The sequence below is a fragment of the Silurus aristotelis genome (assembly GCF_946808225.1).
Source record: "Silurus aristotelis genome assembly, chromosome: 11".
Taxonomy (NCBI): Eukaryota; Metazoa; Chordata; class Actinopteri; order Siluriformes; family Siluridae; genus Silurus; species Silurus aristotelis.
The window spans coordinates 1009255-1035596 of NC_139584.1; the positions used below are offsets into that span (position 1 = coordinate 1009255).

Sequence of the window (26342 nt, forward strand, 5' to 3'; positions counted from 1 at the left end):
GCAATCTTTTTGTGTGTTTTATTCCAGCGTGTATGCTGGATGCTTTATTGACTCTCACACAGGAGGACAACAAAAAGTCCACCGATCAAGGTTTTTATTTTCTACAATCATTTTCATGTACATGGAATTTAGGGATTAAAATTATATCAATTAAAAATGAACATTCTTGATCTGTTTATTTCTGTAGAACTTTATTTTTTATGATTTTTTATATTAAAGCTTACATTGTGTGCTGGTTTAAAAAATACACAAACGGGGTGACTGGCTGCATCTCTCGGTACGATCTACAGACTCTGAATATTCTGAGTAAGTTTTTAAGCAAGAATATGTTTAATATATTTGTGTTAGAAATTGAATTTAATATATTATTGAATAATTAAAACGTAATTATATTTTTGAAATATTTTAAAATAAGTGGCTTTTTCTTGTATAAATACATTTGTGAATGTACCTTAAAATATTCAATTTTATCTCTTTTATTTATTCTTTTTTTTTTTTCATGAATTTTGTTTCCAAGCTGAAATGTTTTTGTCTTTTTCTGACGTCTCTTGCAGCAAAATATTTTATTAAACGATATCAAGGTAAACAAAAATGTATTGAGGTTTATATTTTTGTATGGAATTAAAATCACCTGTAGTTTCTGTATATGTTGTGTTCCTCCGTTCTCAGTAATCTCCTGTTTTTTCATTGTCCTCAGAATTTTCTGAATGTGCCATGAAGATTCTTCCTCAGTACAGTAAAATGTGCAGTCCAGCCTTCATGTGGCTTTTTGGTAAATTGCGAGTTCTTGGTTAAGATTTCTTTGTAGAGTAAAGATCTGGGAATGTGTGGTGTGATTGTGCTGCTCAAGGTTCGAGGTGTACCATGCGAGCTCCATGCAGACATGGTGGCTTTATATGAAGGTTGAAGTAGAAGAACTCGAGTGTCCCGCATAGAACCCTGACCATCTCAACCCCACTGAACCCCACTGAGTAAACTGAAACTGGAGACTCCTTACCTTCTCTAATATCAGTGTCTGATCTCACTGATCAGTGATCTGAATGAACAGTAATCCCCAGAGCCACGCCCCGAACTCGGGTAGCTGAGACAAACGAGGTTTTATTTCATGTTAAAAAAAGCTCGAAGGATTCTGCATTTACAGAGAGCATCGAGCTGGGCGGGAAAGGGGGCGGGGCTTCTGGGCTTAATTACGAAGCCTACTATGGATAATATATAAACTTTTATAAGTAATCGTCTTTTAAATTTGATTCTTTCTCTTTGGTAACAGGAAACAACAAAGCAAGTCAATTCAGTGACAACTGGGAAGGTAAATACCATCACATCTGGATTTAGATTATTATACAACCCCAATTTAAAAAAGAATTCAACTGTGTAAAATGTAAAATATATTTAAATTTTTTTAGCAATAATACAGATAAAACATATTCAATATTCAAACAGGAAATTTTACCATTTTTTTGTGCCATTTAAGGGAAAAATAAGGACTTTTTTAATTTGATGTCTCAAGAAAGTTGGGACAGGGTCATGTTTCTCTCTGTGTGGCGATGCTACAGATACTTTCTTTATTACTTTAATAAAACACCTGACCTTTCCTGCTATGTGTGGTTCTTCTCCAAACGGTTACCACACAAATGGAGGCTCTAAATTGTACAGGACGTCTTTAGATGCGCTATAATAACATTTTCCACTTGAACATAGAAACTCAAACCTGCTCCAGCATAGCAATGCCCCTGTGCCCCAAGTGATCTGGTTTACATGCTTTGGAGAGGAAGATCTTGAGTGGTCTGCTATAGAGCTCTGATCTCATTTATTCTAAACACCTTTGGGATGAATGTGAACGCTGACTGCACCCCAGGACTCCTCACCTACATCAGTACCTGACTTTAGTAACACCCTTGTGGATGATGAACACAAACATTCATAAGCACACTTCAAAATCTAGAGGAACATCTTCCCAGAAGAGTGGAGGGAATTATAAGAGCAGATTGGGAGTAAATGTGGAATGCGATGCTCAAAAATACTTAAACTGTACTTATGACCAGGTAGAAACAGCCTTTGACAGATAGGTGAAGCTCCACCCATCTTTACTTCAGAGAGCCTCTAAAGATACACTATTTATACCCAGTCTTACTGAACTGCTGCGTATTAACCTCTTTAGATGGAAAATATACTTTAAGCAAGCTGTTTGTGTATTTGTTGTGGTTATTAAATTCAAAATTACCAATTTATTTGCTTAAAATGGTAAATTTCCTCAGTTTTATCATTTGATATGTTTTTTGTGTTCTATTGAAAATAAAATATGGTTTTATGAGATTTGCAATTTATTGTATTCACCGAGTCCCAACTTTTTTGGAAGTCAGTTTATATAAAACACAAATCTACGCACTAAATACGCAATTCTTTTTCTCAGAATATTTAGACTGTTTTTTCGCTTTTACCAACGTCTACGAATTCTGCATGAACATGAGCTTTGCTCATCAAGGTAAAGTCCATTTTGTTTCAATTACAATCATTTACTTCATTTATTTTCAACCGGATTCATCAGTGTCTTTACTGTTTGTTTTGTTGTGTGTAAAGATTCCTTCCCACCATTCATCAAAACCTTCACCAAAGGTACTGTATTTTTGTTTGTATGCTTCTTCTTTCAGCTTCTCTAGTTAGTATTAATATGATTAATGTCATGTAATTAGGATATGGTCGGATCCAATCACAACATTTTATTAAATAAACAAGCAAACTGGACGACATCAGGCAAACAAACGCAGCAAAACCAGAACGTGGAACAAGAAACCGAAACAAGATCAAAACTGAGCTGTAAAAAACAAAAGGTCTTGTTTTCCATAACTGAGCGGAACGACATGGGAATATGAGGGTCGTGTAAACACAAGCTAATTATAGGGTTGTTTGAGGTACTAACAAAGTGCTTTTCTCTTTTCAGATATTTTCGTCTGCAGCATTAATGAGATGATTTCAGCAGCTGCAGCATGTTAAACACATCCATCATGTGACCTTCTTCTACACCAATCCGGGAGCAGATAGTTATCTCTAGTGTGATTCACTTTTAAAAAATACACCTCCAGATCATGTGGGGTTTTGGGTTTTAGTTATTTGGTCAGTTTTAGTATTTTATCATTAACTGTTACTTTCTTGTGCTTGTTTATTTTAAGTGTTTGTTTGGAAGTCTTCTGTTTTATACTTTATAGATGAGGAATCTGTTTTTCCTGAAATTTAAATAAAATAAAATAAAATCTTTGTGAGGTTGGTGTTTTAATCTTCTTGTGCTGGGGCAGGATTCATACTGCCCCATGCTCACTCTATGAACGTTTGTGTTTAGGATGGAGGCGGGGTTGGGCTGAGTAGGGGGCGGGGTTGGGCTGGATAGGGGGCGGGGTTGGGCTGGGTAGGGGGCGGGGTTGGACTGGGTAGGGGCGGGGCTGAGAATAATATTAACGCTTCCGTGTTCAGCGTTTGTGGGAAACGCTACTAATTTACCAAAAACATCCAACTTTTTTTTTTATTTAAAATCATAATAAATCATAATAAAAATATAATAATAATGTATAAAAAATAAAATAAAAATAATTTATTATATTTTTTTCCTACAAAACATTTATTTATATTATTATTGTAGACTTATTAAAGAGTAAGTTACACAATTATTCAAGTTGATGCCTTGCTGGGGTTAAAGCACAGAATCAGCCATGGAGCACAATGGTTTAAGGGCCTTGCTCAAGGGCCCCAATAGTGACAGCTTGGCAATACTGTGGCTTGAACCTCTGATCTTCTGAACAGTAACGTAAAGCAAATGACTTTATTTTTGAGTTTATTGTTAAGGAATGTGATTTCAGACATGCCCACTCATTCAGGCTTTAAATATCGGTGTACCATAATCTTTATTTTATTTAGAAGTGACATAAAAAATGACATGAAACACACACACACACACACACACACACACACACACACACACACACACACACACACACACACACATACACACACACACACACACTTTAACTTTTACAGGTGTAACAAATAAGTGATGTAATATTTTGAAGGAATGTGATTTGGGACATGCCCACTCATTCAGGCTTTAAATACGGATCTACCAGGGACTTGTGACTTTCATCACAGATTCTTTTCAGGTGTGTGTGTGTGTGTGTGTGTGTGTGTGTGTGTGTGTGTGTGTGTGTGTGTGTGTGTGTGTGAGAGAGAGTGTATGAGAGCAAGTGTTTTGTGTGTTTGTGTTTAAAATTGTAGCGAGAATGTATGTTTGTGTGTGTGTGTGTGTGTGTGTGTGTGTGTGTGTATGAGAGCAAGTCTTTTGTGTGTTTGTGTTTAAAATTGTAGAGAGAATGTGTGTTTGTGTGTGTTTGTGTGTTGTGTGTGTGTGTGTGTGTGTGTGTGTGTGTGTGTGTGTGTGTGTGTGTGTGTGTGTAAGAACAGTACTGCAGGTATTGTGTGTATAAATGGTAACATTATTGTTGATCTCCTCCTCAGGTGGGTTTAGGATCAGGATCAGGATGTGGTCAGTTTTTCTTCTCCTGACACTGGGTAAATACATTCACTTTCACACTTTACAGTTTGATAGTGAAATGAAATGCAGGTGTGTGTGTGAGGGCTGTTAGAAGGCTGTTTGTCTAAAATGAAAGCAAAAGAAAGAATAGAGTAAAGGAAGGAAAAACCCTGTCACATGACCTCCGGTGTTTTACAGTTTTTCTCAGATCAGAAATAAAATTCTCAAAACTACTTGTTCAACCTCCACATCATTTAGTCTTTTGTGCTCTTCATAAGAACATTTCTCGTTGCTTTGATCAAATTGCGAATGCTTTAGTACATCATTTAATCGATTGTGTACGAGTGTCTGCCCCGTTCAATACTTCAAAACATATTTTACATCAGGAAATACTCAAATAAAGCAGTCATATTGAAAAAATGACTAAACATTTTGACATCTTGTTCGTAAACAATGATAAAAGGACTTGTTATGTTGATGGCAATGAGATGTTCATTGACACAAATACTTACTTTTGAGAGAAGTACTGAGGATTTTGAGCAAAAAAACAGGAAAATCTAATGTATTTTGCTGTTTGTTCACATTGTTTTGAGAATGCACTTACTGATCCGCAAATCTTAAGGAGGATTCGAGGAAACGCTCCAAAGCGACTGAGAAAAACTGTAAACCAAAACATAAATAATGACTCATACCACCGAGGTCATGTGACCTGGAAACTGGCGTGTTACCTTATTATTATTAATTACTTTATTATTATTATTATTATTATTATTATTATTATTATTATTATTATTATTATTATTATTATTATTATTATTATTAAAAATGTCTCTCTTCACCCCCCCCTCCAGCTCTCAGTCCTGCTCCTGCTGAAGCGATTAATGCTCCTCTCCTTGCTGGAAAACTATCCAGTAGGTTATAGATATAACTTTATTGTCAATATAACTGATAGATAGATAGATAGATAGATAGATAGATAGATAGATAGATAGATAGATAGATAGATAGATAGATAGATAGATAGATAGATAGATAGATAGATAGATAGATAGATAGATAGATAGGTAGATAGATAGATAGATAGTCACCAACTCCTAGCCCCTTTGCCTCTTTCCCTGCACCACCATCGGTGTGTAACAGACTGATGTTGTATGGTTTTTATAGACTGTATATTTGAGCTGTGCAGTGTCGAGATTTCAGTCTGCTATCGTCTCTTCGGAAAGCTGATGACGGAGGAATATAAAGGTAGTTAACTTTTTAAACTCCACCTCTCTTTATGTCAGAATAAACCATTTACACTTTCTCTGTGTATTTATTCTTTTCTACTACAGACACACATGAACTGTGTCTCTTCCTACAAGGTCGAAAATAACTTTTATCCAGATTGAAAAGATCATTACACTTTTTAAACCGCTTTGTTTTTTGTTTTGGCAGGGGCGGGGCAAAGCAGGGGCAGGGCAGTGGAAGGGGTGGTACAGGGGCAGGGCAGGGGCAGGGCAGTGGCAGGGGTGGTGAAGGGGCAGGGCAGTGGCAGGGGTGGTGGAGGGGCAAGGGCAGGGCAGTGGCAGGGGTGGTGAAGGGGCAGGGGCAGGGCAGTGGCAGGGGTGGTGAAGGGGCAGAGGCAGGGGCAGGGCAGTGGCAGGGGTGGTGCAGGGGCAGGGCAGTGGCAGGGGTGGTGAAGGGGCAGGGTAGTGGCAGGGGTGGTGAAGGGGCAGGGTAGTGGCAGGGGTGGTGAAGGGGCAGGGGCAGGGCAGTGGCAGGGGTGGTGAAGGGGCAGGGGCAGGGCAGTGGCAGGGGTGGTGAAGGGGCAGAGGCAGGGGCAGGGCAGTGGCAGGGGTGGTGGAGGGGCAGGGGCAGGGCAGTGGCAGGGGCAGGGCAGTGGCAGGGGCAGGGCAGTGGCAGGGGTGGTGGAGGGGCAGTGGCAGGGGCAGGGCAGTGGCAGGGGCAGGGCAGTGGCAGGGGTGGTGGAGGGGCAGAGGCAGGGGCAGGGCAGTGGCAGGGGTGGTGGAGGGGCAGGGGCAGGGCAGTGGCAGGGCAGTGGCAGGGGTGGTGGAGGGGCAGGGGCAGGGTAGTGGCAGGACAGGGACAGAGCAGGGCATGATGTGGGATGGGGGTGGTGCAGTTAATGATTTTAACACTTTTGAGTTTGGATTATTTGCTTGTATTTTCTAAAACTTTGAGTTAACGTAATTTTTTACTATTTTGGGGGATTTCAACCAGCACCGTTTCTGTGGTCATGACTCCTGAACAATGGTCCTACATCCTACAGTAAAGACAAGTTCATGGTGTTCATTGTGACCCAATTTTTCCCTAGTTTTTTGTGACTGACTCTACACTTCTCTACATTTACCCACAAGTTGGGAGTGTCGTCTCTCTGTGATCTTTTTATGATAAAACTTTTCTCTACTCTACATAATAAAATAACATTACAAGCGCATTGATGACATTTTTAGCTGAAAAACAATAAAAAGGCAGAAATACACTGTCTATTTTTCCTTCACAAAATCTTTACTGTTATTATTGAAGTGACAAAGCGATATCAACAAGACCTTCACTTTCTATTACAGCGTGTATGAAGCTGCTCTGCACAGATCTGATGGAGGATTGTGTGGACTGGATCGTGTCTCGACGTGAGTATATGTTTTTAGCACGTTCTCTTCCTGGTGCTAATGTTTTTCTTTATTTATTAGCAGTTTATTTCATCTGTGTGTTTATGAAAATGTATTGTATTATTGTAGTTTCATGCTGTGGGACGATGCTAATTAGAGGCAGTGGGAGAGTGTGTGATTAATATGATAATGCTGTGTATGCTCCTGTACCACAGGGATGGCTGAGACAGGTGTGGAAATCATCAGTAAATCATTTCTTCACTGCTCTTTACACGGTGGATTTCAGAACCAAACCAAATTCACAGGTAAAGTGTTTCATTCAAGGTGTGGCAATATTTATATACTTATATATACACGGCATTCACACACTTTTATAGAATGTCTACGTGTTTGCATGATTTTTTACATTGACTGTTTGCATCGCGAGATTCACGATGAGGTCGCATGATGGTACAAGAAGCGATCTCCATGAAGATATCGCTGTTGGTGTGAAAGTTGCAGTATAAGAACTTGAGTGTCCTCCACTGAACACCTTTAGAGTCTTCTACCTCCTCCAACATCAGAGTCTCATCTCACTAATGCAGCTGAATGATCACTGATCTTCTCAGTCACAGCCTCAAAATCTATTGGAAAGAATGGAAGCTTATGGAATGAGAAGCTTATCATATAGGGACATGTGTTTGATTGTCTGGGGTGCACAAACTTTTGGTCATGTAGTGCATGTTTTAATGGTGTTTTAACCAGCAGTGTTGTTGTTAAGACTGATGCATGTGTATATACATGAAAGTGTTTTTTTTGCAGGCTGCTTTTTGGACACATGGGTGGATAAAACACAGCCCTATATCTCCATGCTGGCTGCAGGGTCGAGCGATCCAGGTTTGCATCTCACACATTTCTAGTTTGTAGGATTTTTGCCCTTTTTTAGGGACCCACCACAAATCTCAAAACTCTGCTGCAAAGTTCTGGATTCTGATTGGTTAAAAGGTTTATTAATTCTTTAGAACAGCAGCTCTGATGGTAGTGCAGGTTGATATTAGGTCTGTTCTTCTGACCACGTGTGCACCCCGTCACCGAGCTCCTCATCACACGTGAAACTCTCACTCCCGCACCCACACTATTCCCCAGACTCACCTTACTCTTCCCGAAGATGAAGATCCAGCTCGCAGTTTTGTTGTCGGGATCCTGTACAAATCACAGAAGGTGCTTGACAGCTAAGAATAGAAGACTTCCAGGACATGGTCCAGAAGAACACTGGAAGCTGTACAAGGAGACTATTTTGCAGGTGATCGTGTGGAAACATAGATAAATTAGGTAGTTTCTTGTAAACAAAGCGAATCTTGAAACCTTTCGATACCACCTCATAGATAGGGGAAGTGGTAGCTCCGTGGTTAAGGCTCTGGGTTGGGGGTTAAAGCCCTGGTATCGCTGCAATGTTCTCTGGGATCTGTGAGGAAAGAATTTCACACTGGTGTAAAGTTCATGTCACAATTATGAAGCACTTTTACCTTTATACATTAATGTTTCTATAGCAACTGATTTATGAAATGTTTATGGAAGGAGTCTCTGTTCCTCTATTGATGTTTTGTCTCCAGTATACAGTAAAGGGTTTTGGGTTGCCAGATGACCTACATCCCACAATTGGGGTGATTTCTTTGGTCATGGCTCCTGAACACTGGTCCTACATCATACTGGGAGAGAATGTTACGGTTGTCACTGTCCTGCAACCCAAGATTCCCTGTTTGTTATCTTATAAACATGCAAGATTAATAAAACAGGGCATGATATGACTGATTAGCAGACACTCCCATCTAAAGCGGCTTAAAATGATCTCATTTTTTTATCTGAGGGTTAAGGGCCCCGATTGAGGGCCCAACCATGGCAGCTTGGTGGTGTTGAGATTTGAACTCATGAGCTTTATGATGGGAAGTCCTACAGCGTAACCACTAAGCTACCACTTCCTAGTATTAAAGGACATCTTGTGGAGTTGGACAGCAGAGATCTTGCTTGTCTGCTGTGTCCTTCAGCTGTCTTTAGGACATGGGAGCAGGAGATGGTGGTTTGCAGCTCCCAGGTGAGAAGTAATCAAATGTACAAGTGCAGTTGTATTTGTTAGTTTAGATGGTGGTTTGGTTGCTTGGACACAAGGTGAGGACCTGGATTAGAATAAACACAGGGAATTTCAGGCTTGTGGTTTCTTTCTGATGAACAAAAGAGAGATGGGTGTTTATAGCTGCTATGGCGGAAGTGGAAAAAAAAAAGTGTAATAAAAAGTGAAATCACTGTTATATTGCAATGTAATTAAAGGAAGAGTAAAATAACCAACCAAATAAATATTTTCATTGAATTGTTTGTTGTTATTATTATTTGGAAAGATTTCCTGTTGTGTTGGTTGAGACAAGGCCTGGGAGCGGTGAAAAGCTGTTTTGGTCACTACAGCGACCTCTCCTACATCGTCATACGTAAGGAAATTCATCTCATTCTTCACGTTTAAGTACAAAACATTAATCTAAATTGTTTTCCTAATTTACTCCAACTCCAACAATAAACAATAAAGTGGATGAAGTGAAATAGTTTAATAAATATATAATTGTGAATGATTGTTTTAACAGTGAACATAGTGGGAGAGATTGTAAATCAGCAGCAGGGTAAACACTTCAAACTGTTATTTCAATTCCATATACAGTATTAGATATTCTATAGTGTCTGAAATGAAAATGTCTGGTTTTATTTGTAGAATATGTTACATGTTTCATGAAGGTGTATGATCGCGGGGACACGGAATGCCTTCAGATGTTCATGCAGCTTTTTGGTAAATGAACTTTCAGAGATTTGTTTATTGGTTTATTCAGTGGAGTGTGGAAAGACTTGATGGTGTTTGAGACACATGCAGGTTCATTTCGTTTCTATGCATTTATAATAAAAACAAAAGTAATTGGACAATGAACGACTGGAAGACATTTCTGTGAAATCCAAACAGTTTGAGGATGTTTTGGAGCAGGAAAAGTTCTGGAAAGTAAAAGTGAAGCATCATGACTTCATTCCACACTTCATCACCGTGCAGTTCCGTCTGGACTGCGGCTCATCGGAAGCGACTTCACCGTACAACGAGACGCTAAGACGAAGCGCACGTCTGAGTTCTGTACGTGTTATTTAGAGAGACGTCTGGAGTGATATTTATCATGAACCCACCTGCCCAGTCACCGCACCTCAATCCTGCTGAACTGCTCTGAGATGAAGAAGAAAACCTCCATCTAGTGAAGAACATCTCTGGAGAGTTTTATTTCAGCTGAATGTTTGGAGAAACGAAGAGTCCAGATGCTGAGAGTCTGTAAAGCTGTTCTTCGTGATGGGGGAGGATTTTTCACTGGAAAAAAGGTGGAACATCTGGACATTTATAGATTTGGAATCTTATATAGAAATCTTTATCACTACATTATTGAGTTTGTTGCATAGAAACAATAGGAACATGCATGTGCCTTTCAAACACCACAGAACACTCGCTCACAGGTACTGTACAAATACATAAATAATATTTTCATATCTTTATTTATAAAGGTTTAGTGTCCATGCAGGCACAAGCTAAAGGTTGGTGAATTTCTGTAGAATTTTGTGAAAAATATTTTTATATGTATTTATTTGTATTTTAAGGACAAAATCTTTTACAATTTAAGAATAATTTTGCAATAATGAAAAAAGACTATGTATAAATGAAGTAGTGTTTATTTAATTATTAAATTTATTAATAATACTAATACTATTACTACTAATAATAAAAGGTATATGAACTTGATTTTATTTAAAAATGCTTTGATTACACCATTTATTATTATTATTATTATTATTGAATTAATTGCCTGTATGTTTGTCTTTTGTAGACTTTTTCATCTGCAGCATTAACAACATGATTTCATTCACATCGTTGTGCTAAAGTGAAAAATCAAATGGCACCAACGTGAATTAGTTCAATAAATTCAAAGAAAAATAATGAATCCTAAAGTTTAAATCGTGTAAAACTAAAAAATATTATTAATGCATTAATATATAATACTGAAATCTTTGACTTTATTTTCATTTAATCTTAAATTCTTATTAAATTATAGCAGTTATTTAAATAAAGTCTGAGTGTCTTTGTGTCTCCAGAAATGAAATAATTTAGTAAAATAATTTAAACAGTTTGTGTGGATCAACAAAACAGAGAATATATTTTGTAGCTGGTTTCTCAGCATCCGGTTGTGTTCCAATACACTTCTGAACATCGGGTCAAGTTCAATACACTTCTGAACATCGGGTCGTGTTCCAATACACTTCTGAACATCGGGTCAAGTTCAATACACTTCTGAACATCGGGTCGTGTTCTAATACACTTCTGAACATCGGGTCGTGTTCTAATACACTTCTGAACATCGGGTCGTGTTCTAATACACTTCTGAACATCGGGTCGTGTTCTAATGCACTTCTGAACTTCGGGTCATGTTCTAATACACTTCTGAACATCGGGTCATGTTCAATACACTTCTGAACATCGGGTCGTTTTCCAATACACTTCTGAACATCGGGTCGTGTTCCAATACACTTCTGAACATCGGGTCGTCTTTAATACACTTCTGAACATCGGGTCGTGTTCTAATACACTTCTGAACATTGGGTCGTGTTCTAATACACTTCTGAACATCGGGTCATGTTCAATACACTTCTGAACATCGGGTCGTGTTTTAATACACTTCTGAACATCGGGTCATGTTCAATACACTTCTGAACATCGGGTCGTGTTTTAATACACTTCTGAACATCGGGTCATGTTCAATACACTTCTGAACATCGGGTCGTGTTCAATACACTTCTGAACATCGGGTCGTGTTCTAATACACTTCTGAACATCGGGTCGTGTTCAATACACTTCTGAACATCGGGTCGTGTTCCAATACACTTCTGAACATCGGGTCGTGTTCCAATACACTTCTGAACATCGGGTCGTCTTCAATACACTTCTGAACATCGGGTCGTCTTCAATACACTTCTGAACATCGGGTCGTGTTCTAATACACTTCTGAACATCGGGTCGTGTTCAATACACTTCTGAACATCGGGTCGTGTTCTAATACACTTCTGAACATCGGGTCGTGTTCCAATACACTTCTGAACATCGGGTCGTGTTCCAATACACTTCTGAACATCGGGTCGTCTTCAATACACTTCTGAACATCGGGTCGTCTTCAATACACTTCTGAACTTCGGGTCGTGTTCTAATACACTTCTGAACATCGGGTCGTGTTCAATACACTTCTGAACATCGGGTCGTGTTCTAATACACTTCTGAACATCGGGTCGTGTTCAATACACTTCTGAACATCGGGTCGTGTTCAATACACTTCTGAACATCGGGTCATGTTCAATACACTTCTGAACATTGGGTCGTGTTCAATACACTTCTGAACATCAGTCGTGTTCTAATACACTTCTGAACATCGGTTCGTGTTTAATACACTTCTGAACATCGGTTCGTGTTCCAATACACTTCTGAACATCGGGTCGTGTTCTAATACACTTCTGAACATCGGGTCGTGTTCAATACACTTCTGAACATTGGGTCGTGTTCTAATACACTTCTGAACATCGGGTCGTGTTCTAATACACTTCTGACAATCAGGTCATGTTCAATACACTTCTGAACATCGGGTCGTGTTCAATACACTTCTGAACATCGGGTCGTGTTCTAATACACTTCTGACAATCAGGTCATGTTCAATACACTTCTGAACGTCGGGCTGTGAGTATTAATTTTTAACATTTTTGCTAAATTTGATGCATCACATTTCACCATACCTGCACTGATAAACTCACCTGGTCACTGATAAACTCACCTGGTCACTCAACACCAGCTCCATCATCAAGAGACCAGCAGCGTCTCTACTTCCTGAGAAGGCTGAGGAAAGCTCATCTCCCTCCCCCGATCCTGAATACGTTCTACAGAGGGACCATTGAGAGCATCCTGAGCAGCTTCATCACTGCCTGGTTTGGGAACTGCACCATCTCGGATTGCAAGACCCTACAGAGGATAGTGAGGACAGCTGAGAAGATCATCAGAGTCTCTCTCCACTCTCTCATGGACATTTACACCACACGCTGCATCCGCAAATCCAACAGCGTTGTGAATGACCACACACACCCCTCACACACACACACACACACACACACACACACACACACACACACACACACACACACACACACACACACTGTGTGACTGATCTGTACAACCCGGACTCAACACACACGCGTACTCACTTCACACACACCCATGACTTCAGCACCACCCACATTACATCACTTCAATACTAGAAACTGTTTACATGCCGTTTTTGCACATATTTTTTCAGGATTGCTGATGCTGCACTTTGCACAACATTTTGTTTACATTTTTGTTACTTACAATGTTCACTTTACGTCTCTTACACACCGCAGTGTGAAATATACAACAGGTTTACTGGTGGCGCTGTTTTGTGTGTTGTGTATTTGTCTTGCACTGTCTTGTGTTGTCTTTGCACTGTTTACACCAGGTTTCACACGATGCACTTTATGTGGTGAGGACACTTACAGTCTTCTACCCTGTGTTTCTGTTCTGTGATTGTTGTAAGGAGCACCAGGGTTCTGGAGGAACGTTGTCTCATTTCACTGTGTACTGCGTCACATATATACGGCTGAAATGACAATAAAAGCTTCTTCACTTCACTGTTATTAGTTAAAATGATGGCTGTCAGAATGAACGCTATAATAACTTGTTGCCCAAATACATTTTAACAGCACAAATCTTATTCTTTATTGCAGTATTTCTGTTTGACCATTTTTATAAAAAAAAAGGCGAAATTAAAACCTTCAACTCAACACACATTTATTCACGACTTCATTTCATTACTCAGATATTTAAAAAATAAGAAACTCCACCCAAAACATTGTAATGACTACACATTAGTTTTACTGCTGCACAGTTTTCACAGTAAAATGGTGACAGTAATAATGAATTAAAAAAACATGGAACTGAAAACACGCTGCAGCCACACAGCGGATTCTCACATTCCCAGAGTCTTTAATAAAATCCTACGGTGTTCGATCAACACCCACAGGCTGAATGAGTTCCAACTGCAGTCCTGGGAATCTTCATACTGGACAAAGCTCCTAGTTGGACAGGAGCTTCAGGTTGAGGGAGAGGTCTCATGCTGGACAGAAGCCTTAAGTTGGACAGAAGCCTCAGTTTGTGTGGAAATCTCAGTTTGGGTCAAAGCCTAAGCTTGGGTAGGAGCCCAATGTTGGGTAGAAGCTTCCTGTTGGACAGAAGCCTCCAGCTGGACAAGAGCACCAGATTGGGTTGGAGTATCGTTTTGGAGAGAAGCCTGGATTTTGGTAGAAGGCTCAGTTTGGGTAAAAGCTGCTGAGAGTTCAGCTTGGATGAAAGTGTGAGGAATCTGAAGAGAACAGAACAGTAGTGTTGATAGAATGTGCTTTTCTAATACTGGAATCAATCAGACACAATGCTTTTGGAATATTAAAGCAAAGTAAGAATCTAATGATCTCCTCTGAGTTTTAGATGCAGTAAGTCTCACAGATAAGTGACGGTACGCCAGCAGTGTTATTAGCTCTTATTGTGCGCTCGTTTAGGATGCAGCAGTAAATTGTGTCTGGACACAAAGCTGTGAGATTACTGCACACTGGACTAAAACACAACTCTATCAAAGGGAATGAAAATCATTGTCACATCAGACAGGAAATGTAAGAACAACCCTCCACTCCTCCAGTCTCCATTTCAGCCGAATATAGTATTTATAGGTAAAAATAAATGTCCAGTGAAATGATATGGTACGCATCTGCATGAGTTGCATTATTCAAGTGGACTGCTAGATGGCGCTTTAGTGCTGCATGAAACCAAGCTGTTCTGGTTACTTTTTAAAATGAGGAATGTGGAAATAAAGACTAGTTTAAAGTGTATCAGATTTACTTGTGTTATCATTTATACTATATGGTTTCCCCAGCAAGTCTTCACTAGTGCTCATAATTTCCAATCTGTATGATATACAGTATCATATACCTTTTTGATTTAACAGTTGCTTTAATATATAAAAATAAAATCCACCCAGCAGCTTTGGGTACAGTTGTAATTAACCAACCAACCAACCAACCAACCAACCAACCAACCAAAATAAACGACAAACCAACTAATTCGAATCAGATGAAATTGATTTAATTGTATAATTAATGTGTATCTCACACACACACAAGAAATTTGTTTTGTTGACAGAAACCTTTCAACTACAAGTTCAGTGCATCAGGAAAGTTTTCACAGTTCTTCACTTTTTCCACATTTTGTTATGTTCCAGTTTTATTCCGATTTATTTCTGAACTGCTCCAGATGTTGTAGGTGCACAGTTGTGGTTGTAGTGTAGCGGTTTAGAGTCTTAACTGGGTTTAAACGTCTCTCTGTAATGCCACGTGTTGTTATATTGTGTTTTTGTATTGTATTGATGGTTTCTATAATTGTCACGTGATAGTGGTGGATATTAAGAGGAGGATTAAATCGGGAACGTCCTCACTGAAGACCCAGGTACCAAATACACGTCCTGCCACTGGTTAAACTTATAGGGAATCGTTCATGATGTTTCGGAGACAATTTGAGGGAGGTGAGATTGAGATGGTTTGGACATGTGCAGAGGAGGGACATGGGGTATATCAGTTGGAGAATGCTGAGGATGGAGACACCAGGAAGGAGGAAAAGAGGAAGACCAAGGAGGAGGTTTATGGATGTGGTGAGGGAAGACATGCAGGAAGTTGGTGTGAAAGAGGCAGATGTAGAGGACAGGGGGGTATGGAGACGGATGATCTGCTGTGGAGACCCCTAATGGGAGAAGCTGAAAGAAGAAGAAGAAGATTTTTCAAAGTGTAGATTGAGCATTTCAAAGATATTATTGTTGTCACGTTGAAATAGTTTTTTCTGATAAAATGTTATTTTGACTGCAGCATCACTGTCCCCATGTGACATCAGAGCAGCATTCACCTGCTACGTTCTGCAGAAATACTGACTGAATATAAACAGAAAGTTTAATTAAAATGAATACCAGATGGAAAGAGTGTGAAACACTTTATAATATTATTTGTACCAAATGCAATCCTTTTAACATGCGGAACATATTTACAAACTGAAATGCGGTGGTACATTTACACCAGACATAATGAGACACACACCTTCCAAAAGGTTCTACTTTAGTCTCCTTAGTCCACAGGGTATTTTCCCAAAAGTCTTGGGGATCATCCAGATGTTTTCTGACAAAACTGAGACGAGTCTTTATGTTCTTTAAGCTCAGCAGCGGTTTTCGTCTTGGAACTCTGCCATGCAGACCATTTTTGCCATTTTTGTCATGAACACTGATCTTCACTGAGGTAAGTGACTCCTGCAGTTCTTTGGATGTTGTTATGGGGTCTTTTGTGACATCTTGTATGAGTCGTCCCTGTGCTCCTGGGGTAATTTTGGTCCACTCCTGGAAAGGTTGTCCACTGTTCCATGTTTTTACCATGTGTGAATAATTTCTCTCACTGTGGTTCTCTGGAGTCCCAAATCTTTAGAAATGGCTTTAGAACCATTTCCAGACTGATAGATCTCAATTACTTTCATTTGTTTCTGAATTTCTTTGGATCTCGGCATGATGTCTGGCTTTTAAGGATCTTCTGGTCTACTTCACTTTGTCAGGCAGGTCCTATTTAAGAGATTTCTTGATGGTAACAGGTGTGGTAGTGATCAGGCCTGGGTGTGGCGAGAGAAATTCAACTGTGGTGTGATACCACAGTTTTAACAGGGGGGCAAACACTTTTTCACACATGTAGTTTTATATTTTGTTTTCCCTCAATAATAAAAACCTTCATTTAAAAACTGCATGTTGTTCACTTGTGTTCTCTTTTACTAATATTAAAATTAGTTTGATGATCTGAAACATTAAAGTGTAAAAACATGTAAAAAAATAAAAATTGACTGTAAAATTAAATATTACATGTAAAACACACACACACACACACACACACACACACACACACACACACACACACACACACACACACACACACTTGCATACACATCTGTATCTGTATATTTAAACTATTTAATTTGATTAAATGTATTTAATTTGTGCCAATTTAATTAATTACTTCATTTAATCAATATAATAAAAAATGTGTTGCAATAATTCGATTTAATGAATGTATTTTTATAAAAAATTCATTATATATTTTATATATAATTTACTCAAGCAGGCATTTGATTTAAAATTGTTTTAAAAATCTAAACTGTTCTAATCGGCTTCTTCTCCAAACAGCACAAAGCTGAAGGCACAGTTTTATTGGACGTCTTTGGATTTCGAGCCTCTGGATAAACACAGTCAGAGTCTGTTGCAGGGGTCACATCACTGACAGTGTGGTCTAACAGAGCAGATCCACACTCATTATTGAGAAAACAGACAAGTTGAGGTCAGAAGAGAAAATACCAGGAGAGCTACCTGGGGCCAGAGGAAAGGAACAATTAGAGAAGCTGAAAAGTAGGAGCCCGAACCTTGTAAACATGGAAACTAGATAAAGTGTGAATTTATTAGACAAGAAAAACACAGGCCATGGCTCAGTACTGTAATAAAGATCAGTGGAAAATAAAACGTATAAACACTAGTGAAGATGAGACACAAAACAGATGATCAAGGTGTTTGAGAGCAGAAGAACAAATCTAACACACATAATGGGAGACAGATAACGGACATGTTTGGGTGCTGTGTTTAATATTTTATTTATTATTATTATTATTTTGTGGAATTCCTATTTGTGGTCAGTGGTTTATTCTGTTCACTATTACAGCAGTTCTGATTTTAGATGTTTATGTCCATGCACCTGCTCCAACACGTTACTGGTTGCTCTGTAACAACACAGTGTTTTTTTGCATTCTGATTCATATTTAAAACAAGAACAAAAACAGGGCCTGGTGAGGGAACGATTTGTTATCGCTGCAATAGCATCAGTGATAAACAAGAACTCTGACATTTCACAACATTCACACTTCCTACAGTACAAACAAATAATCAAATAATTCCAATGTGATATTAAAGGAATGAAACACTTTGGTGCATTTGCAGTGTTTGGTGGACGCCCTTATTTAGAGCGTCTTCGCATTTATACAACGGAGCAGCTAAGAGGTTACAGGGCACAGGAGTGGCCACTAGGTGGAGCATGGATTTAAAATCATGACCTTCCTCAACAAAGTCCAATGCTTTTATTACATATCTACCTACCTTCAAGAAAGAACAAACAAAAGTTCAATTTAATTCAATTCATGTTTATTTGTATTGCGCTTTTAACAATGAACATTGTCTCAAAGCAGCTTTACACAGATTATGCGGTGATTAAACGTAAATATGTTCACGTAAAACGTAAAAAAGTGCTTTATAGTTCATGCCACATGTTTATTTCAGCACAGTGAAATTGAGCACAGAGGGTTAAGGGCCTTGCTCAAGGGCCCCAGGTGTAGCAGCTTGGCAATACCAGTGCTTGAACCTCTGACAATCCCCTGATTTCCTGCCATGATAAAAATAATGTCAGAAATGTAAAATGTACATACTGACCATAAATCCTTAAAAAAATCAACTCTGATTCAGCACATGTTTCTGTCAGAAACCCATAACTGTCTTTGGCATACCAATTATCATCAGCAACACGGTTTTGTGCCTGGTAGAAGTAGGGAAGAAAAACAGACCAATTGTTTGCACATCTTTAGGATGTTTTTTTTTTTTTTTTTTTTAGGATCTTTTTTTCATGTCTCTGGGTCCAATTAGAAACAAGTTAAAGTGTGCTTTCATGTGTTCCTTTCGCCTGAACAAGAAATTAACCAGTGCTTTCAATCAATGCTGACCTACGAAAGTGAAATGAAAAGGAAATAAGAGAGAGAGAGAGAGAGAGAGAGAGAGAGAGAGAGAGAGAGAGAGAGAGAGAGAGAGAGAGAGAGAGGGAGAGAGAGTGTGGGAGACGTTGATGTGATTAATGAGGATGGCCCTGTCTCTGGCCTGGAGTCTACTCACCTTCTGGGAATGTGACCTAAGGGCCCGATATAGGAACACCTCAGAATGTAAATGCTTTCTTCACCTCAAAAAGAACTGAACAGTGATGTTCTCTGATGCAACGCATTTCCACCGAGGCTGTCACCAAGGCAATCTTAAAAGGTCAAACCACTTCCCGGTTTAACATTTGAGTCTGGACAGTGGCACCTTGAGAAAAAAATGGTTTAAGGTCTTTCAGATAATCACGTGTATTTAAACCACGAGTGCACTAAGAAAAAAAGAATGGAGGTGTAGACAAGTTCTAGAAGAAATCCTACTATTGTATCCTACTATTAACCAATCTAGCATCCAGATTCCTGGAGCTCCTTCTACTGATGAGATGTTTAATAACATATCAAGAATAGAAATAGAACATTTAGAAATGTATACCTATAAGTTTATCCCTGATGAGCGACCCAGGTGTAACAGTGGTGAGGGAAAACTGCCCTGAGATCACATGACCTGAAAGAAACCTTCCCTCACCTGGAAGAGACTGAATATCCATTCATTATAATTTCATCATTATTGTAATGTTTTAGTGGTTCATGCACTAGTGAGAGCGAGAGTGTGTGGTGGTCCACGTGCGGAAAAGGGAGCTCTGAGGCTTGAGGCTGGAGAAAGGGATCAGGATTAGTGAAGAGCTTGGGGCAGAGGTTGTTATAGTAGTATGGGGCACTGGTTTGGCTGGAATTGTCTCAGCTGCTGCTGTTGTTTCCTAGAGGGTAAGATGGTCTTCTTTTATACACTCCTCTCTGCTTAAGAATGGTAAAGAGCTGCCGCTCTCGTTATTAGTCTTCAGCCATGTCTGATTTTGCCAACCTCCATTTCTGCCATGTACTCTGGAACTTTCCACAACACTAGTGCTGAAGCGGAGCTGTCCATTCAGCACCCGGCTGGCAGTCATGCTTGGAGCAATTGTGTTTCCTGGTGCATTGCGTTGTTGGCATATATATATATATATATATGTGTGTGTGTGTGTGTGTGTGTGTGTGTGTGTGTGTGTGTGTGTGTGTGCGTGTGTGTGTGTATAATGATATACCAACTTTTTTTAAAAATGAAAATAAAATAAATGAAAAAATTAAATAGTTTACATTTGTTAGACCTCATTTGGGTAATACAGATGTGTAAGTGTGTGTGTGTGTGTGTGTGTGTGTGTGTGTGTGTGTGTGCACACGTGTTTTACATTTAATGTAAACATTTCTAAAGATATGTTCTACTTAACTGTTCTTATTTTAGCTAACTTCAACAAATGTTTTCATTCCCTCCATCCTACATTTATTTACTCCCTCAATGTATGGAATTGTCAGGATTCTCTCCTTTTAAGAGAAAGGCTTGAAGCAATAAATTGTTTTGCATAAAAGTGATTTAGAAGCCACTTCCTGTTAGCGGCTAACGCTAGCAATCTGGATTCTTTATAGTTTTAATGGCAGTCTTCATGCATATACAAAACAAATCGTATTTCTGGCACACAGTGAGCAGCCACAGTGACACTGCACTAACATTCTTTATGTTTTTTTCATGTTTAATACAGTGGAACCCGGTTATCTCGCCCTCGGTTACCTCGACAACCCTATTAAGTCAACGTTTTTGAAGTGGAACCGCCAAATTCTCGCTTTTTCTAAGCATTTTTTATCGGTTATGTCGACTTTTTTTATGTCGCCGAACCCTGATATCTCGAGCACAAGGGGGGAAAAATTTGCCATTTAACGGTTATCTCGGTGCAGCCGCAGAAGAACTCGCGTAAGTGGCGGAAAAATCAAGTCTTACAGCTGCTCCAGGTGTTGTATTGTATACTGGTGAATCTCTGCTGTTAGTTAGTGTTAGTGTTCGTAGTGTGAGAGTGCCGGTGAGAGAGTGCTGGTGGGAAGACACGTACCGGGATACGCATGTACCGGGAGCTTCAGAAAAAGCGGCCGAGAAAACACCTGACACGCTGAAGGGGGCTGAAGGGGGCGTGGCAGGTGGATTCCTGACAGATAAACATGTACTGTATGTATTTTTATAGCATGACTTCATCAAACAAATCACGGCAACGCTGTTGTGTAAAAAACCCTCCAAAAACACGTGCATGCACGTTCTCATTTATTAACGCACATCATGTACATAAAGAAATTTCAAGCCGTTAATATACTGCCGCCATTTTGATTTTTGTTTATCTCGATCATCGGTTACCTCGATGCTTTTTGGCGACCCCCTAGGACATCGACATAACCGGGTTCCACTGTATATAATAAAGAAATGCACTCAAAGTCTTTAACTCTGTTCCACACCTAAAAAGGATAACCGAAAGTCTTGTACCAAAATGGTTCGGTACAAACACGTGTAACGTTACACCCCCTTTATTTATATATATATATAATCAGTGTAGGACAGAATATTTAAAAACAAGCTCAAAGTTACATTTATATCATTGTTATAATTTTTTATGGTTTAAATCTTTGAGACAGAAATGATCTATGAAGTTCAAGGTGCTGACTTGGCCTCCAAATTCCTCAGTGGGAACGAGCTGGACCAGGACCAGGACCAGGGTTTACAAAAAATGCTGGCAAACTACAGGAACTGCTGCTGAAGTCATGATGCCAGGTTCCGAAGCACTCTTTTAGAAGAGTTTATATAAAGGGGAACTATACAAGGTAGTTTTAGCATTATGGCTAATTTTTACACACACACACACACACACACACACACACACACACACACACACACACACACGCACACACGCACACACGCACACACACACAATATATATTATTAGATCATTATGATTTGAGGAAATAACAGGGATATTACAGTAATTGCGTCTCTTATCAGCTCATATCTTTACAGTTCTTGGCCAATTTCTATTTTTATTAGCATGAGGTTTACTAAAGATTTCTCGTGGCTTCATGGTGCACTTATACAAGCTACTCAGGCTTCACCGTGCGATTAAAACGATTTCCATGCTGCCGACAATGAGCGCATATCAGCAGGTTTATTGTTTTATTCTCACTATTTATGAGCTGAGTTATTGAGCACTGGCAGGATGACAGGTGTGTAAATGGCGTTTGGTAATGCGCTTTCTCTCCCCTACCACGTTCTTTATTTGCTCTTATTGACCTGTTTGCTTCGTTCCAGCCGTGCTCTGACTCGGGAAAAGATCTGTGCCTGGTTCATTTGTTTTAAAGGGCTGAAAACGAGTTGTGGAGATGGACAATACGGTCTCGTGCTTTTCGCTTTGATGCATGCACGCCATAAACACTCAGCATATTTTTAATTACTCTCACAATGCCATTAGGCCGTGCACCGTAAGCTTTTGTATGATGGGTGGAAGAACACTCAGGGAGCAACAAGCCGCTTCATTACCATTAATTACGTGCAGAGATGGACCTGATGAGAGTTATATTGCTGTTCTATAACGCTCTCCCCTGCTTCACCTCTGTGTTTCTTCCTGGCTTTCTGATGTATCAGACAGACCCCCTCCTCCTTCTCTTAATCCAAAAAAAAAAACAATCACCCATCAACTTTCTGTCACTGTTGTGCTCCGTTAATGAGATGCCATTGTGCTGCAGACGCTGCTGTGCTGCCGCTCGTTTATTTATCTCCCAGATTATTTCTGCATGGATTTATTTGCTTATTAATTTGGATTCACAGGGAAATTAAACACACGAGAGCTCTTTTGGGCTCGTCATTGTTCAGTCCTACATTATCTTGCTCGCTGTTTCCCAGGCAAAGCACCTCAACATCGTCTGAAACACTAAACACGATAAGGGATAGTCATTATGAGCTCGAACGGACAGCCATTTATTTTTCTCGCTATTCTACATTCGCTAGAACCAATCTCACACCTGGACTCCAGGCAGCACCTGCTCCTGAGCCAAGCAGGTTTCAAACTCAAGTGTCACATTTCCTTTCAAATCGTATCATTTCAAAAGTCTGATCCAAAAACTGTTTACTGGCAACATGGTTTCGTCTGTTCAACTCTGTACGAGATTTTTTTGTTTAGTTAAAATTATGGACCAGATTCAAGGAAACAGGTGGAAGCCAAAAGCAGGAAGCCTTTTTATTGATACCTTCTCATGATGACAGTGGGAAATAATGGAATGTGTCCTGTCTCAGGAACTTTCCATCACCGAGATGGTCTTAATTTAGAACTTTTATTAAAAAAATATAAATAAAATTCCAAGGTCAAAATTTATTTCATTTTATGACGCAATTTGTGTTTATTCATTCTGTAAATAGGAGATGAACCAAATGTGTGGTCCACCAACATCTAACAAATCAGGACAAGTAGACATACTGTCACAATCTTCATGATTAATTTTCAGTAGCATGTTGGATAGAACATGTTTAGTGGAAAAGTGGTGTGGGGTGTAGGGTGTGGTTCTGGCCATGGGGGGTGGGGGAATGGCTGGGAGTGGTTTAGTCCAAAGGGTGGAGGATTGATGGAGTGGTTAAATAGTGGTGATGTGAGGATGGTGGAGGAGGTTGGTCTGGTGGTCTGCCAGTGGGAGTTTGTTGTTCCCAATTAAAATTTGAATCCAAACCAACTTCGCTTCATAAACTAATAAACAGTGATTGTGTGTAATGGCAGTTACCTTCATATTCATGCTTTTTTTTTCTCTTGAAGACCAAACGATATCAATTTAATGAAGCATGAATCTTTTGTGTGTCATCATGTGTTAAAAGAATGCGTTACCAATTTACTGCTACACCACTGAAACATCGCCAGACAAATTCTCCATGTGTTTTACTAACGATTTACAAAGAATCAAATTGTTTTTCTTGAAGGTTATAAAACACAAAGAATGTCGTGTAAGCAAGAAACAAGCCTTTGATCCATTCCTGTGTCAGGAAACAGAGTTTTACCTCTGCTACAAAGCTCTGACATGAGACTTATTTCAGAAATCATACACACTTTAAAAAAACCTGTACAATCAGACAGCAGGCATGTAGCTGTTACTATGAACATGATATCATTCAAAACCTGTGATAAAAATATAACCATTACAGTCTGTGCTGTGCTCTATGCTGTGTACAGAACCACCGATGGAAAATCATCTTCTCACCAATGATGTTTATTTCCCGGTCTTGCTGTGCAGACAGAATCGAACACTCTGCTGCGTTCGGTCCAGTGTGGAACGTCGGTTCTGTTGACTTCAAACAAAACCAACAGCCTGCTTTTCAAAACAAGCTAAAGTGGAGCGGAAGGAAAACAGAAAGTCATCAGAACGAAGAGTGAAAGTTGTGATTCTCATTGCTGATTATAATTCGTTTCTCGTCCGCCTCTGGCAATGTTTGCACTGCTGTGATTGTTTTTCTTGCCGTTCTCGTCGTCACCTCGGCAGCTGCCGCGTGTTCATTTTCAGCGCTAAAAGGAAAGTGAATATGGAAGAAAACCTTCGAGAAATCCTCAGCAGACCGTTACTGAGAACGAAAAACCTGGTTTGGTGTTTTTATGTATTAAGGTTGAAAATCTTTACACAGATATGAGTCCTACGTGGAAACGTGTGAACGTATTATTACAGTTATTACAGTTTTACTATGTTCAACTTTATTTTTTATTTCATATCGTAATCTGATTAGTTTTGTTCTAATGATGACTAATGACATTGTTTTTTTTTATCTTGTGAAAATCAGTACTTTCACAATTTATTTACTTTTAGTATCATTTTAGTTTCTAATCTCTAATATATAAATATATGAATCCTTGATATGATCTTATATCTAATTAGCTACAAATCGTTGTGTTGAATAGAGCTGGTTTTAACTGCTTTTAAACATGCAGTATTTAAAATGTGTAACTTTATACATTACAATAATGTCTGATTAATGCTTTAAGGTGTTTATTTTGACACCCTACACACACACACACACACACACACACACACACACACACACACACACACACACACACACACACACACACACACACACACACATATATATCACATACAAATCTCTCTTTTTTTTCTTACTGTGAACTTCTTTAATATCATTTAAAATTCACTGTATTTCACTCCACAGATTTTCACTGCAAATTAAACTCAGAGACAGAATCATACACCAAAAAACACACAACAAACAAAACTACCAATGAAAAATACTATGAATAAATAAATTCTAAATTTGGCTCTGTATTTTTCTACTTATTCATTTCACCGTTAGAGCTGAAATACCTCTACCAGCAGGTAAAGAGTGATGAGAAAAGTAGGCAGGAGTACAAGGAGATGCAGCAGCAGGTGAAGAGGGATGTGGTGAAAGCCAAGGAAAAGGCATATGAGGAGCTGTAGGAGAAGTTGGACAGTAAGGAAGAAGTGAAAGGATTTGTACCGATTGTCCAGGCAGAGGAACCGAGCTGGGAAGGATGTACTGCAAGTTAGAGCAATAAAGGATGGAGATGGAAATGTGTTGACTAGTGAGGAGAGTGTGTTGAGAAGATGGAGGGAGTATTTTGAGCAGCTGATGAATGAGGAAAATCAAAGAGAGAGAAGGTTGGATGATGTGGTGTTGGTGAAGCAGGAAGTGGAGACGAGGATGGACAGGATTAGAAATGAATTTATTAGAGGGACAGCGCATATAGGATGTTTTGGAGACAAGGTGAGGGAGGCAAGATTGAGAAGGTTTGAACATGTGCAGAGGAGAGACATGGGGTATATTAGTAGGAGAATGCTGAGGATGGAGACACCAGGAAGGAGGAAAAGAGGAAGAACAAGGGGGAAGAAGAAGAGGTAGAAGAGGACAAAGATAAATATACATATATATTTGAACACTCTGCTATTTTGCAAGTTCTCCCACTTAGAAATCATGGAGGGTCTGAAATTGTCATCGTAGGTGCATGTCCACTGTGAGAGACATAATCTAAAAAAAAAAAATCCAGAAATGACAATGTATGATTTTGTAACTATTTATTTGTATGATACAGCTGCAAATAAGTATTTGAACACCTGAGAAAGTCAATGTTAATATTTGGTACAGGAGCCTTTGTTTGCAATTACAGAGGTCAAACGTTTCCTGTAGTTTTTCACCAGGTTTGCACACACTGCAGGGGGGATTTTGGCCACTCCTCCACACAGATCTTCTCTAGATCAGTCAGGTTTCTGGCCTGTCGCTGAGAAACACGGAGTTTGA

The 26342-nt window shown here is 39.3% G+C and overlaps 3 protein-coding genes across 3 annotated transcripts in view; 2 read left to right on the forward strand and 1 right to left on the reverse strand.

The window, feature by feature from the left end:
- The window catches only part of LOC310733669 (uncharacterized protein), a 6184-nt gene extending 2935 nt beyond the window's left edge, over positions 1-3249 (forward strand). The window contains exons 7-13 of the mRNA XM_083555097.1: positions 28-90; positions 220-328; positions 698-772; positions 1268-1306; positions 2411-2482; positions 2578-2613; positions 2939-3249. Of these exons, the coding sequence (XP_083411223.1) occupies positions 28-90; positions 220-328; positions 698-707 (182 nt within the window). The 3' untranslated portion in view covers positions 708-772; positions 1268-1306; positions 2411-2482; positions 2578-2613; positions 2939-3249. The remainder of the gene's footprint in view (positions 1-27; positions 91-219; positions 329-697; positions 773-1267; positions 1307-2410; positions 2483-2577; positions 2614-2938) is intronic.
- Positions 1-26342, reverse strand: part of LOC310733618 (N-acetyllactosaminide beta-1,3-N-acetylglucosaminyltransferase 3-like) — a 387738-nt gene that overhangs the window by 269634 nt on the left and 91762 nt on the right. The gene's annotated exons all lie outside the window — the stretch shown is intronic.
- LOC310733654 (uncharacterized protein) lies at positions 4125-11268 on the forward strand. The gene is made up of 12 exons (XM_083555077.1): positions 4125-4155; positions 4501-4554; positions 5368-5427; positions 5681-5761; positions 7084-7146; positions 7341-7430; positions 7927-8001; positions 9498-9584; positions 9735-9770; positions 9860-9934; positions 10681-10710; positions 11001-11268. The coding sequence occupies exons 2-12, from the start codon at positions 4524-4526 to the stop codon at positions 11051-11053; spliced, it is 681 nt and encodes a 226-aa protein (XP_083411203.1). The 5' UTR covers positions 4125-4155; positions 4501-4523; the 3' UTR covers positions 11054-11268.